This window comes from Myotis lucifugus, unplaced genomic scaffold, assembly GCF_000147115.1.
Source record: "Myotis lucifugus unplaced genomic scaffold, Myoluc2.0 scaffold_3, whole genome shotgun sequence".
NCBI lineage: Eukaryota > Metazoa > Chordata > Mammalia > Chiroptera > Vespertilionidae > Myotis > Myotis lucifugus.
This window is the reverse complement of record NW_005871051.1, coordinates 6,161,191-6,174,456: the sequence shown is the minus strand read 5'-3', so window position 1 is coordinate 6,174,456 and position 13,266 is coordinate 6,161,191. Positions and strand designations below refer to the sequence as shown.

Genomic DNA, 13,266 nt, shown 5'->3' with positions numbered 1-13,266 from the left:
TGGTCTTGGTATAAAATTCTCTTGCTAATTTGCCTGATACCGTTTTTTTAAAGTAGGAAATTTGTGTCATATATCATTGTGTCTCCTCTATTGATTTGTACAGGTACTTAGAAAGTGTTTAGTGATTTAGTAATTGAATTTGGTGTATTAGATAAGGTTTAACATTATGCTGTTACTTTTATTAATTTGATTAGTGTAATAAAATTTAGTAATGGGACAAATGAAGCAAATATTTTGTATATCAGAATGCTTGACAAGTTCTTGACAATAGTTGATGCTGTGGTTTAATTTTGGCATCTCAAAAATAGTGTACTATAAAAATATTGCTCATTTCTATGCAGAAATGCAACCTCAGGCTTCTATCTTTTAATTTCCTTGATATCTGCTCTCTCTTCTCTGTGGTTCTCATTTCTTCTTACCGAACTGGTTTTTCTTTATATACGTATTTCTCTTTTTTCTTTCCTTCCCTAGCACTTCTCTCTTATTTAAGATAGCCACGAGAATAGTTTTATATTGCCCTCAGCTTAAACAAATTTCAGAACACACTTCTCCACAAATACTCACAAATGTAGATCAAAAGTATTTGGCTTAATTTAAAATTTAGGTATAAAAATTAAAATTTTATTGCCTAACTTAAATCATGTCTATTCATCTTAGCTAGCATAAACTTTCTCTCTGAGGCACAGTGGCCCAGATGTAGTGGTAACTAGTTTGACTACAAAGTAGATAAATGATCTCTCTAGGGAATTTTTAAAATATACATATTTTATTGATTTCACAAAGGAAGGGAGAGGGAGAGAGAGACAGGAACATCGATGAGAGAGAATCACCGATCAGATGTCTCCCACATGGCCCCCCACTGGGGACCGAGCCCACAACCCAGGCCAGGAATTTAACTGCTACCTCCCAGTTCATAGGTCGTCACTCAAACACAGCCACACCAGCCTGGCTCTCTAAGGAATTTTTAATCCCCTTTTCCTGCCAAAATTATAGGTAGGACCATTGTTCACATATAATTGGTACTATCCTATGACATAAAACTCAGAAATGAGCCCCATAGGGATGTTCTGGGTTTGTGTTTTGGTGATGGTAGTTATTTTTATAGTTGTTTCTTCCTTTCATATTGTTTAACTACTTAGTCTCTCTCTGACCACCTTCCCAGGTCTAACAAGTTCAGTCTTCTCTATGATTATGTCTGTTATGTATACTAATATGAAGTGTAAAGGAAACATAGACAAATGAGGCAGTAGAGAAAGGGAGTGATGCAGGAAGAGCATTTCACCCCTGGTTACTGTAGGCAGATTTTTATAGATACAAATAGAAGATTGGATGTAAAGATGATGGGTACATTGTCCTTTTCATTGAAAGATAAAATGCTTTTAAAATTCACAAGATTGCAGTTCAGTAAGAATGACCTAAATATGAACTTATTTTTAATTACTTAGACTAATAATTATGTTAATATGTAGCTTATTTGAAGTCATTAGTTTATTGCTGAAGAATTTTAAGAGTTTCTTTTAGTCAGGATTCATTCTGTGTTAGAATAGTGTGTTTTTCTTATTTTAGTAAGTATGGAGCTCTTGCCTAAGGCCTTTAATTTGTTTGACTCAAAGAACTAATGTTTCTATTTAAAGATCTAATCACTTGTAATCTCCTTGCCCTGTGTATAAATTGAACATGAAAATTGATTTGTGTGCCTGCTTCTTTCATGTCTTTGCTATCATGTTGTATTTGATTTACTTAGTATTGCACTAAAATCTCTCAAAGGATAATTCAACCACCAAAGTGTACAAATTTGCTAATTTAGCAAAGATAAATTAGGGTAGTAATTTATTTTTAATTTTAATTTTTTTATTTTTTTAAATATATTTTTATTGATTTCAGAAAGGAAGGGAGAGGGAAAGAGAGCGAAACAATAGTGATGAGAGAGAATCATTGATCGGCTGCCTCCTGCACAACCCCTATGGGATCGAGCCTGCAACCTGGGCATGTGCCTTGACCAGGAATCAAACCGTGACCTCTTGGTTCATAGATGGCCACTCAACCACTAAGCCATGCCGGCCGGGCAGTTTTTTTTATTTATATTACTATTTCTAAACATCTTCCTCAGTTACCAATGATATGTTTGGTAAATTAAGAAAGTAATTATTATTTCTAATAGTCCTGTGATTATTTCATTATCTTTGTATTTTTTTTTAACTAGGAAATTGCTGATAAAGATGGAAACAACAAAGTTCTGTCTTTTACTATCCCTTCTTTATCTAAGCCTTCAATATACCATGAGGTAAGTAAAATTGGAAAGGTAGAATTATTTAAAAGTATACTGCAGGGGTCCTCAAACTTTTTAAACAAGGGGCCAATTCACTGTCCCTCAGACCGTTGGAGGGCTGGACTATAGTTTAAAAAAAAAACTATGAACAAATTCCTATGCACACTGCACATACCTTATTTTGAAGTAAAAAAACGAAACGGGAACAAATACAATATTTGTATTTGCATGTGGCCCGCGGGTCGTAGTTTGAGGACCCCTGGTATACTGAATAAAGATATAAAGTCAGCCTCTTACCAGAGGTAAATATTCCTAACACATCTTTATTGATTTACTTATTAAAAGTAGATGTTTGTTATCTATATGTATAAAGGCTAAGTGACTTTCTGACCGGTAGTAATGATGCGCACTGACTACCAAGGGGCAGACGCTCAATCCAGGAGCTGCCAAGCTGTGGTGACTTGGCAGTGGCGGTTCTCGGGTGATGCACCCTGTAACCAGAGAGGAGGGAGCCCGATTCCGGGGTGCGTCACCCGAGAACTGCCCTCTCACAATCCAGGACCCCTTGGGGATGTCGGAGAGCTGGTTTCAGCCTGATCCCCGCAGGCCAGGCCGAGGGACCCCATCAGTGCATGAAACCAGGCCTCCAATTAGTGATATAAAGTTGAGCTGTTGTCAAGAGAGGCAGAAAATAATTAATGGGTAATTTTCTTCTAGTTCTTGTTTCTTTGTATTCTTTACCAGTATCATTTTAAATCTTTTTTTATGAGTTTTCAAAAATATTCTTTAAATCATTTTTATTTTTCAATTAAATTTGATTACCATATTCTTTAATTTTTTTTAAGTCTTCAGGAGTAATTAGAAATCATCTATGTTTGATTGGGTTTTATTTTTTCATTTATTTTTGGGGGGTTATTTTTTAGGAAAATGGCTACTTAGAAGAATATTACCACTGTAATGATTATATTTCCATTTAAAGAATTCTAGTTGATGCATTCCAGCTGTTCACTAACATTCCACTTCTGATTTTTGCATATATTTATTTGGTTGAACAATGTGAGAACAATGCTTATTATACAGGTAGATGTCTTCTGTTGAGCTGAACTCCTTCTGCCTCCTCTCTTTAAGGATATGTGTTCTGAATCAAGCTTCTGACCTCAGGTGGCTTTTAGTGCATAAAGTCGTGAGGAAAGCATTTAAAGAAGCTTTACCAGTAGTCTAAAAATTATATTCCATTTTCTTATCAACACTCAATATCCTGTTGTCTCATAGCTTTTTTTTTTCTTAATGATGTCCTCTGGGACTTTGTTTTGTGTTGGAAATAGAATGCCTGCTATTTAGCCCAGGACTCATTTGAGCTTAGAATATTTCTGAGTAATTTAATTTTAATTAAGTTCTGTGAATCATATTATGAAATAAAATGGAGGATAGTGAAACATTTATGAATGGATGGTTCTAACTATAGAAACATGAAATCAATTATGTCACTATTAAAGAGACATTAGATCATAGCCTTCAATATTGTTTGTGTTTTATAATTATAGCACTCTACACCTTGCTGTCTCCATTGTAGAATGGGATTAATGAGAGTACTTAGTATGAATGCACAGTCCCCAAGAGTGCTCATGTTGTAGAGTACAAACAAATTGAAATGGACATATTTGTAACCTTTAGTCTTTTCAGCACCTTTTTTTATTTTTATACATTATATATGTGTGTGTGTGTATATATGTAAATATGTATATAATTTGCCATAGAATGTGTATAATTGAAAAATGGAAAGGGTTTTGAAAGAGAAGAAATGGTGTGAAACTGCCCTTTTTTGAAACAAATATCTTTATGTGATACAGATTTTTACTTCATTTTAGAGACACAGTCTCATACTTTACCTTCTTTTTATAGCCCTCAACAATTGGATCCATGGCTTTGACTGAAGGGGCATTGTGTCAGCATGACCTCATCAGGGTTGTTTATAGTGATCTTCATCCTCAGAGGGAAACATTCACTGCACAAAATCGGTAATGGTAAAAACTGTGGACAGTAATAATTCTCCTGGAATAGTCTTCTTTTCTCTCGTGTTGGCCATATCTTTTTTCTTTTGCTTTACTTTACTTATATCCTTAACTTCATTTGTCAGTCCTTTTTTTGAGTTTTTAATGTCTGCAATTATATTTTGTATATCTAAAAGTTTTTCTTGCTTTCTGAATGGTCTTTAAAATACTGATTTTGTTTAAGTGGTGTGTTTGGAGTTTTTTTGAAACATCTTTTATATTTTTGAGAATATTAATTATAATTTGCCTTATTCAAAGTTTTTTTTTTTCTTTTTGTGTATTCTGTTTCCTTTAAATTGTACTTTTTTTCTGTTTTTTATTTTGGTCTCATTTTTTGTTAGTGGAATTCCTCAGATGTCTTTTCTCTCCCATATATTTAAGAGTAGGAGAATAAAATTGAGAAGCTTTAACCACATTAATAGGGCTAGTTGACCAGGAACTTCACAACTTCTCACTGGGCTGTTCAGTTGGGGAACTTTCTAAGTTCATATCTTTAAATCTTTCTTCTTAGGGTCAGGTTCCCTAGAGAAAAGTCTAGTCTGTAAATAGAGGGCTAGCTGCTAGCATTCTGGTGGCCAAGTGGGGAAGGAGAGCTTGAGGTCTTGATTTCCAGTAAGGTTTGTTTCACTTAATGTTCCTGTGTTGAGTATGGTGTCTTCCCCCTCCAACCCCCACCCTAAACCACAGTTGTGCCTGGAGGTTTCTCGGTAGAAATATCCTTTTTCTTCTTTGAGAAAAGAAATCTTAAATTTCAGAAAAGAAACCTTCAATAAACCAGGTAACATAGAGAAGAAAAGATCTGAACATTTGACTGCTTCTGAGTCAGACTTACAACTCAGTTTTTAGCTTTTCATTTTGAAATAATTTCAGACTTACAAAAAATGTTGTAAAAATGGTACAAAGAATTTCACCATCTATGGGAAGCTTTTTAGAAGTACAAATTCCCTCGGGTCTTGCCCTAGAGACTCTTGTTGGTTATCTGGGTTGACATACAGGAATATATTTTTTCAAAAGGTCCTTAAATAGCCAAAACCGGTTTGGCTCAGTGGATAGAGCGTCAGCCTGTGGACTGAAGGGTCCCGGGTTCGATTCCGGTCAAGGGCATGTACCTGGGTTGCGGGCACATCCCCCGTGGGAGATGTGCAGGAGGCAGCTGGTCGATGTTTCTCTCCCATCGATGTTTCTAACTATCTATCTCTCTCCCTTCCTCTCTGTAAAAAATCAATAAAATATTTTTTTTTTTTTAAAAAAAAAAGGTCCTTAAATAACTATAATCTGTTCCAGGTTTAGGAGCCACTTTCTTAGACATTGTAAAGATTAGGAAAGCATTCTTTATCCCTTTAATAAATGTTTATTATAGTATCAATGTGTTAGACACTGTGTTGTACACTAGAGGTAGAGGTGAATATATCAGGGTCTAAAGTTATTACCAAATGGGTAAAACAGAGAAAAGATGGAGAATGATGATTCAATGGGATAAATGCTATATTAGCGCTACACAGATAAGGGAATAGTTTCCTTCAGTTGGGAGAATTAAGAACAGCTTTATGTCTAAGGTAAAAATTTGAGCTAGGACTTGAAACCTTAGCATGAGTTTTCTAAGGATGTTCTAGTAAAGAAGAGCAGTATGTAAAAAAGCAGTATGTATAAAAGCAAGTTGTTATGAAAGGTTATGGCATATTCATGGAGTGGTGAGAATATTGATGTAGACCAGTGATGGCGAACCTATGACATGTGTCAGAGGTGACACGTGAACTCATTTTTTTGGTTTATTTTTCTTTGTTAAATGGCATTTAAATATATAAAATAAATATCAAAAATATAAGTCTTTGTTTTACTGTGGTTGCAAATATCAAAAAATTTCTATATGTGACACGGCACCAGAGTTAAGTTAGGGTTTTTCAAAATGCTGACACGCCGAGCTCGAAAGGTTCGCCATCACTGATGTAGACAGTGTATGTGGTAGGCAGTGGAGGTAGGGTAAGGTTAGAGAGGATGGTTGAGGGTGGATTTTAAAGGACCTGTGTGCCATGATGAGTTTGGATTTTATCATGCAGTCAGTAGGAACAGTGGGCTAATGTAGATAGGGCAGTCATCTACATTAGGAATGGATATGGGGAACATTGATGAAGAGACTATAGTAATCTGATTGAGAAATCATGAAAGTAATGTCAAGGCATTGTTGTTGTAACCATCTAATGAAGAAATCATTTACCACAGTGTCTAATAGAAGTGATTGTTTATAATCCTTTCCACTTTTTTGTTTTTCGTAGGTTTGAAGTCCTGAGTTTTCTTATGTTGTGTTACAATTCTGCTATTGTGTATATGCCTGCTTCATCTTATCAATCTCTTTGTCGGATGGGCTCCAGGTGAGAATAATAATTATCATTATTATTATAACCTTATTTATTTGACAAATACTTACTGAGCATATTCTTTATGGTAGGTACTATTTTAACTTATGATGATATAGCAGTAAATAAAACTCATGGAGCTTATATTCCTGTAGGAATCCTTATCTCTCAAGCATCTTGTCTTCTTGAAAATATTTCAGCATCAAAAAAGTATTTTTTATCTGAACAAGAAAAGCAAAGATGTCTTAATCTTAGGGTGGTTTATTGATATACCTAATCACTTTGAGAGCTTTGAATAAATAGTCCCATAGGTGAAGAAAGTCTTAAGGAATGTGAATCCTTTTCTTTATATATTTCACAAATTATTATCTCTGCTTTGTATAAGAAAATTAGTAATAGTACCAATTATATGTCTCATTTATATTTGTGTTCTTTAATCTTTACTAAATCAGAATTTCTAATAATTTGGACAGACCTGGGTTGAAATTTAAATATTTACTATAGAAAGGAAGTTTAACTATAGAAAGGAAGTTTAAGTAATAAAAATCAGTTTGGAGATAGAGGACATTTAGAGTCACAGAATTTCAGCTAGAGAGAGAGAGAGAGAGAGAGAAACATCTAATTATTGTTCCACTTATTTATGCATTCATTGGCTGTTTCTTGTCTGTTACCTGACCGGAGATTGAACCCACAACCTTGGTATATTGGGACGACATTCTAACCCTCTGAAGTACCCAGCCATGGCTCAACTGATTTTTACTTGAAGAAACTGAGCCTCCCAAAGGGTTTAAATGCTGTATTAGTTTTCTGTTGCCTCATAACAAATTACTACAAACTTAGCACTGAAAACAGCACACATTATTTTGTAGTTTCAGTGTGTCAGGGGTCTAGGCCTGGCTTAGCTGGGTGCTTAGGGTCTTACAAAACTGCAGTTAAGATGTTGACTGGATTTTCAGTCTTATCTGAAGCTCGGATGAGGAATTATATACTTTTGTTGGCAGAATTTAGTGCCTGTAGTTGTAGGACTGAGGGCTTCAATTTCTTGTTGACTCTGCCAAGGACCAGTGTTAGTTCTTTGCCCTGTGGGCCTCTCAACATAGGCTGCCTTTAACATGACAGCTTATTTCTTCAAAGTAGAAGAGTGAAAGGATACCTGCACTACATTCTTAAATAACACAATCATGGAAATCCCATCACCTTTGCCATGTTCTGTTGATTAGAAACAAATCACAGGTCTCACCCACACTCACAAAGAGGGAGACCAATCCAAGTTAGTTGTAAGTTTGATTTTATAGATGATCTTAAAATAAGTTTGTTATTTTCATTTACCTGTAATAACATAATTAATGACTAACAAAGTTCTTGTCTCTAACCTAGATACTGTTATCAAGAGAATACATTGTTTAAGCACTTATTACCTATCTACAGATAAATCCTATATAAAAAAAGGCTAATATGCAAATTGTCCCCACAGGCAGGAGTTTGACCGACTGGGAGTTAGATGTGCGCTGATCACCAGGAGGCGGTGTGGGGGGAAGGGAGGCCCCGGCCGGTGGCGGCATGCAGGCAGCCAGAGGAAGGGAGGCCCCGGCCAGCAGCCAGCAGCTACTAGGGACCCTACCTGTGCACGAATTTCATGCACTGGGCCTCTAGTTTGTTTATAAATGACTATTTTGGTTTTTTAAGTTAATATTTATTTATAATTTTTCATTCTATTTTAAATAATAGCAAATATTTTCAGTAAATTTTGCATAATAAGACTAGTAGAGGTTGGATCAATTTTTTTAAAAATATATTTTTATTGATTTCAGAGAGGAAGGGAAAGGGAGAGAGAGATAGAAACATCAATGATGAGAATCATTGATCAACTGCCTCCTGTAAGCCCCCTACTGGTGATTGAACCCATAACTCAGGCATGTGCCCTGACCTGGATTGAACCAGGTCAATGCTCAACCACTACTGGTTTATAGGTCGATGCTCAACCACTGAGCCATCTTTTAAAACTGAAAGTCTGTGATTCACAGGCCAGGCAGTGTTTTAAATGTATATAATGTAAATACTGCAGTGACCTGATACCCATCATCACCCATTTGAGGAATAAATGAACAAGCTTTTCTTTAATAGACTGACATTATACAGGGTGGGGCAAAAGTAGGTTTACAGCTGTGTGTATGTGAAACACCGTTTATTCTTGTACTATTATTAATTAATTATTGTATTATTTTCCATACGAGCAACTGTAAACCTACTTTTGCCCCAACCTGTATTTTTCATTTTTCTTTGTGAAATTGAATGTCATTATATTTTACCTACATATTTTATACTAATATAATGCTATTTTATACTTTAAAGTCTATTATTGATCACCTAATTATATGTCTCTGCTACAAAAATATGTATATGTAAACTGAAATTTGAAAAAAATTCCTGATACTATGATGTACTAAAAATGGAAATATTTCTCTTAACTCACCATGATAATTATTCCAATAAATTAATTCATTAAAAGAACATAGGTACGTTACAGTTTTTGATAATTATTAAGCATCATTTCCTGGAAGCATCTTCTAAGGAGATGGCAGGTAGAGGACTGTTTATGGTACTTTGATTAAAAATGGTCTCACAGACATCAGTAGTTTGAAATGTCCCTTTATTTGCTTTGAGATTTCTGTATCTCTAATTCATCCTGATAAAATTTGGAATATGAGAAAGTTATGCATTTATTTTGTGAAGAGAGAGAAGGATGAGTAAAATTGTTTTTATCAATATGGTCCACTAGGATGTATGTTTTATGAGGGCACAGGTTTTATTTTTATTTATTTTTACCTGTTCACAACTGTATACCTAGGCTCAGGACAGTGACTGGTAAGTAGTGACTGTATTTAATAAATGTTTGAGCAACAAATAACTGAATAAATGAATTTATAAAAGCAAAATATTTGATTCAATGACATCAGAAATCACTCATGATAAATACTGTATTTCCTAGGGTTTGTGTGAGTGGGTTTCCACGGCAACAAGAAAAACACTGGAAAGAACTCTGTGGTCGAATAGTATTGGATCCCGAATTTATGGTGCAACTTCTCACAGGGGTTTATTATGCCATGTAAGTAGGTGGACTTTGGAATTGGGTGAATTTTTCCTAATGTTTGGAAACTTAATATTTCTCTTTTTTTTCTTTATCATACAACACTAAATCTTTTGTTTCATGATGGACCCATTATCTTGTTTTTCTAACATGAACTCTTCTTAGTACTTTTTTAAATTAATGTACATTTTAAACTTGAAAACAATATAACAACTATTGAATTCAAACCACATGTAAGGTTTCAGTTTTAGGTCTACAGCATAATGATTAGGCATTTTATATTGTAAAATGACTACCACAGTAAGTTTACTTAACATTCATTACCACACATAGTTATAAACTTCCTTCTTTAGATGAGAACTTTTAAGACTTATACTCTTACCAATGTTCAAATATACAATAGGGAAAGAATAGTCTCTTCAGTAAATGGTCCTGGGAAAACTGAACAGCCATATGCAAAAGAATGAAACTGAACCACTATCTTATGCCTTACACAAATATCATCTTAAAATGGATTAAAGAGTTGAATGTGTTTCCTAAAACCATGAAACTTCTAAAAGAAACTATAGGCAGGAAGATCCTTTTACATCATCAGTATTGGCGATGAGTTTCCAGGTCTTAGCTATTATAAATAACACTGCTATGAACATAACGGAAAACTGTCTCTTCATGTAGTTTATAACCCAGGTTTTCATGAATGCATTAAATAGGTTACCCTAAATATCAATACCTGATAAAAAACAATTTATGTGAAGAGACATCTATAGACTATTCTAAACTTTTATATCTGAAATCTTCATTTTGTTCTTGTAACCAAAAGTGGGATTGTTTAGAGGTGGAATGATGCAAAAATTGATGTGAAAATCTTGTTTAAGAATCAAAATAGTAGGACTTGGAACAATAACAAGGTTGTTGAATATTAAAGATATTTGCCAAAGATAGTAAACTGCCTGCTTCTCCTTAGGTATAATGGACAGTGGGACCTTGGCCAGGAAGTCCTTGATGACATCATTTATAGAGCTCAGCTAGAACTCTTTTCTCAACCACTATTGGTAAGTGGAAATATTTACTTTTTATTAAATATACCTGTGCCTGTCGAGGATATAAGAAATTAGTATGCAAAATCTGAGGCAATCCAAATTATTGAGGAAAAGGGTTTATTCCATAATAGCAGTTGGTTAACTGTTGGAAAGAAAACAAAATTGGTTTAGACCTTCTCCTCCTACCATGTATCAAAATACAATTCAAATAAAGTTTAAAGAATTGAAGCCCTTAAGAAAAGAGAGGGGGATAGGTTATAAATACTCAAATTTCTGCCCTAACCGGTTTGGCTCAGTGGATAGAGCGTCAGCCTGTGGACTGAAGGGTCCCAGGTTTGATTTCGGTCAAGGGCATGTACCTTGGTTGCGGACACATCTCCAGAAGGGGGTGTGCAGGAGGCAGCTGATCGATGTTTCTAACTATATCCTTCTCCCTTCCTCTCTGTAAAAAATCAATAAAATATTTTTTTAAATGGTATTTAAAAAAAATAAAAAAATACTCAAATTTCTGCAGGAAGGACTTTCGAAACTTAAATGACATGACAAGTCACTAAAAAATGGTTGATGATTTTTTTGACCACCTAAACATCTAAATTCTAAACCATCAGTGTCTTCCTGCTGGTGTGGCTTAGTGGTTGAGCGTCCACCCATGAACCAGGAGGTCCTGGTTTGATTCCTGGTCAGGTCTCGATCCTCAGTAGTGCAGGAGTGCAGGAGACAGCCAATCAATGATTTTCTCTCGTCATTGATGTTTCTATCTCTTCCTCTCCCTTCTTCTTTCTGAAAAACGTATTTTAAAAAACAAAATTGCTAAACCATTGGTATCTTAAAAACAAAATTAATATGCTTTGCACAAAGTGAAAAAGAAGTATTTTCAACAAGCATGACAAGAAAGCCAATTAATATTTTGTCTTTATGAAAAGATTCTATACTCTGCCACGAAATAAATGTATCTCCAAAAGATAAATGATTAACCGAAAAGCAAATGTAAACATTCACCCTGGCTGGGTGGCTCAGTTGGTTGGAGCATCGTCTCGTACACCAAAAGGTTTCAGGTTTGATTCCCAGTCAGGGCGCATATGAGAGGCAATCAGTCGATGTCTCTCTCTCTCTCTCTCTCTCTCCCCCCACCCCCCTTCCCCACCCCCCTTCCTCTCTCCTCCTCTCACCTTCCCTCCCCCTCTCCTCCTCTTTCTCTCTCTAAAATCAATAAAAAATCATATTCTCGAGTGAGGATTTAAAAAAATAATAATAAAAACAAATGTAAACATCCAATAGTGGGCTATGGAAGGCATTTTTTATGTTACCAGTAGAAGTAGAACACAACTCTAACCACCCCTCAGCAGAGGGTGTATTCGTTTTGTTTGATCCACTATTCCATGTCTAGCAATGTATCCCAGAAAACTACTTTAATTTTTTTTAATCATGTGTTGTAAGCACAGCATTAATGTTATTTTTAATTTCAAAGGAATGAAAACAGTTTAAATGTTCCACAGCAGAGAATGGTTATTATACGATATTTGCTTGGTGAAATTATGTATTTGGAAATTTATATTAAAGAAAGATGCTAGCTTATGTTAAGTGGTAAAACAATATACAGCTGTTTTTTTTTAATCTAGATAGGACAGATGAAACAAACAAAATGCTGCTCTAGCCAGTTTGGCTCAGTGGATAGAGTGAAGGCCTACGGACTGAAGGGTCCCAGGTTCGATTCTGGTCAAGGGCATGTACCTTGGTTGCAGGCTCAATCCCTGGCACGTGAGGGAGGCAACCAATCCACGTGTCTCTCTCACATTGATGTTTCTTTCTGTCTCTCCTCTCCCACTCTCTCTAAAAATCAATGGAAAAATATCCTCGGATGAGGATGTAAAAAAAAAAAAGAAAGAAACATACAAAATGCTAATAGTTGTCTAGGTGATTTGACTGTGGATGATTTGTATTTCTTTGCAATTTTTTGTTTTCTAAACTTTTTACAGTATTTTTATAATGGTATTTTAAAAATTATTTATGTACTTTTACTTACAGTGTTTTAAAAGTACAATTTTTAAAGCCATTTTCTTATCTTTTTTTGTACTTTAAATTCTCATTTTTTTCTAATGTCATCACCCCTGATTTTACTCTAACATTTACATTAAAATGAATGAATAACAAGATTTTTAAAAATTATATTACAGTAATAATACTTTGCATTTGAGAGACTCTTTAAATTCATGCTTTTATCATTGTAACAATTTTAAAAATTAAGTAGAGGGGCACTTTCAAGGCAATATAGTTAAAGAGATTAGTAATCTCTAGTCCTGGAATAGTTATTATTGGGGATCTCTGAGGGGCCCAATAAATAACACTCCTTTTCTCTATTCAAATCTAGAGCAGATGATAAGTAGATAAAATAGTTGGCAAATAGAAAAATAAGGCATTATCTTTAGCACTGATAAAGGCTAAACTGAAAGACTTAACTCCCCAA

The 13,266-nt window shown here is 34.8% G+C and overlaps 1 protein-coding gene across 5 annotated transcripts in view; it reads left to right on the top strand.

Annotated features, from left to right (window-relative positions):
• FAM126B (family with sequence similarity 126 member B) overlaps window positions 1-13,266 on the top strand; it is a 42,930-nt gene that overhangs the window by 19,629 nt on the left and 10,035 nt on the right. For all 5 annotated transcript variants that reach the window (XM_006082397.3, XM_006082398.3, XM_014461374.2 and 2 more), the window contains 5 exons: window positions 2,204-2,284; window positions 4,172-4,287; window positions 6,594-6,689; window positions 9,664-9,780; window positions 10,727-10,814. In XM_006082397.3, coding sequence (XP_006082459.1) covers window positions 2,204-2,284; window positions 4,172-4,287; window positions 6,594-6,689; window positions 9,664-9,780; window positions 10,727-10,814 — 498 coding nt within the window. The remainder of the gene's footprint in view (window positions 1-2,203; window positions 2,285-4,171; window positions 4,288-6,593; window positions 6,690-9,663; window positions 9,781-10,726; window positions 10,815-13,266) is intronic.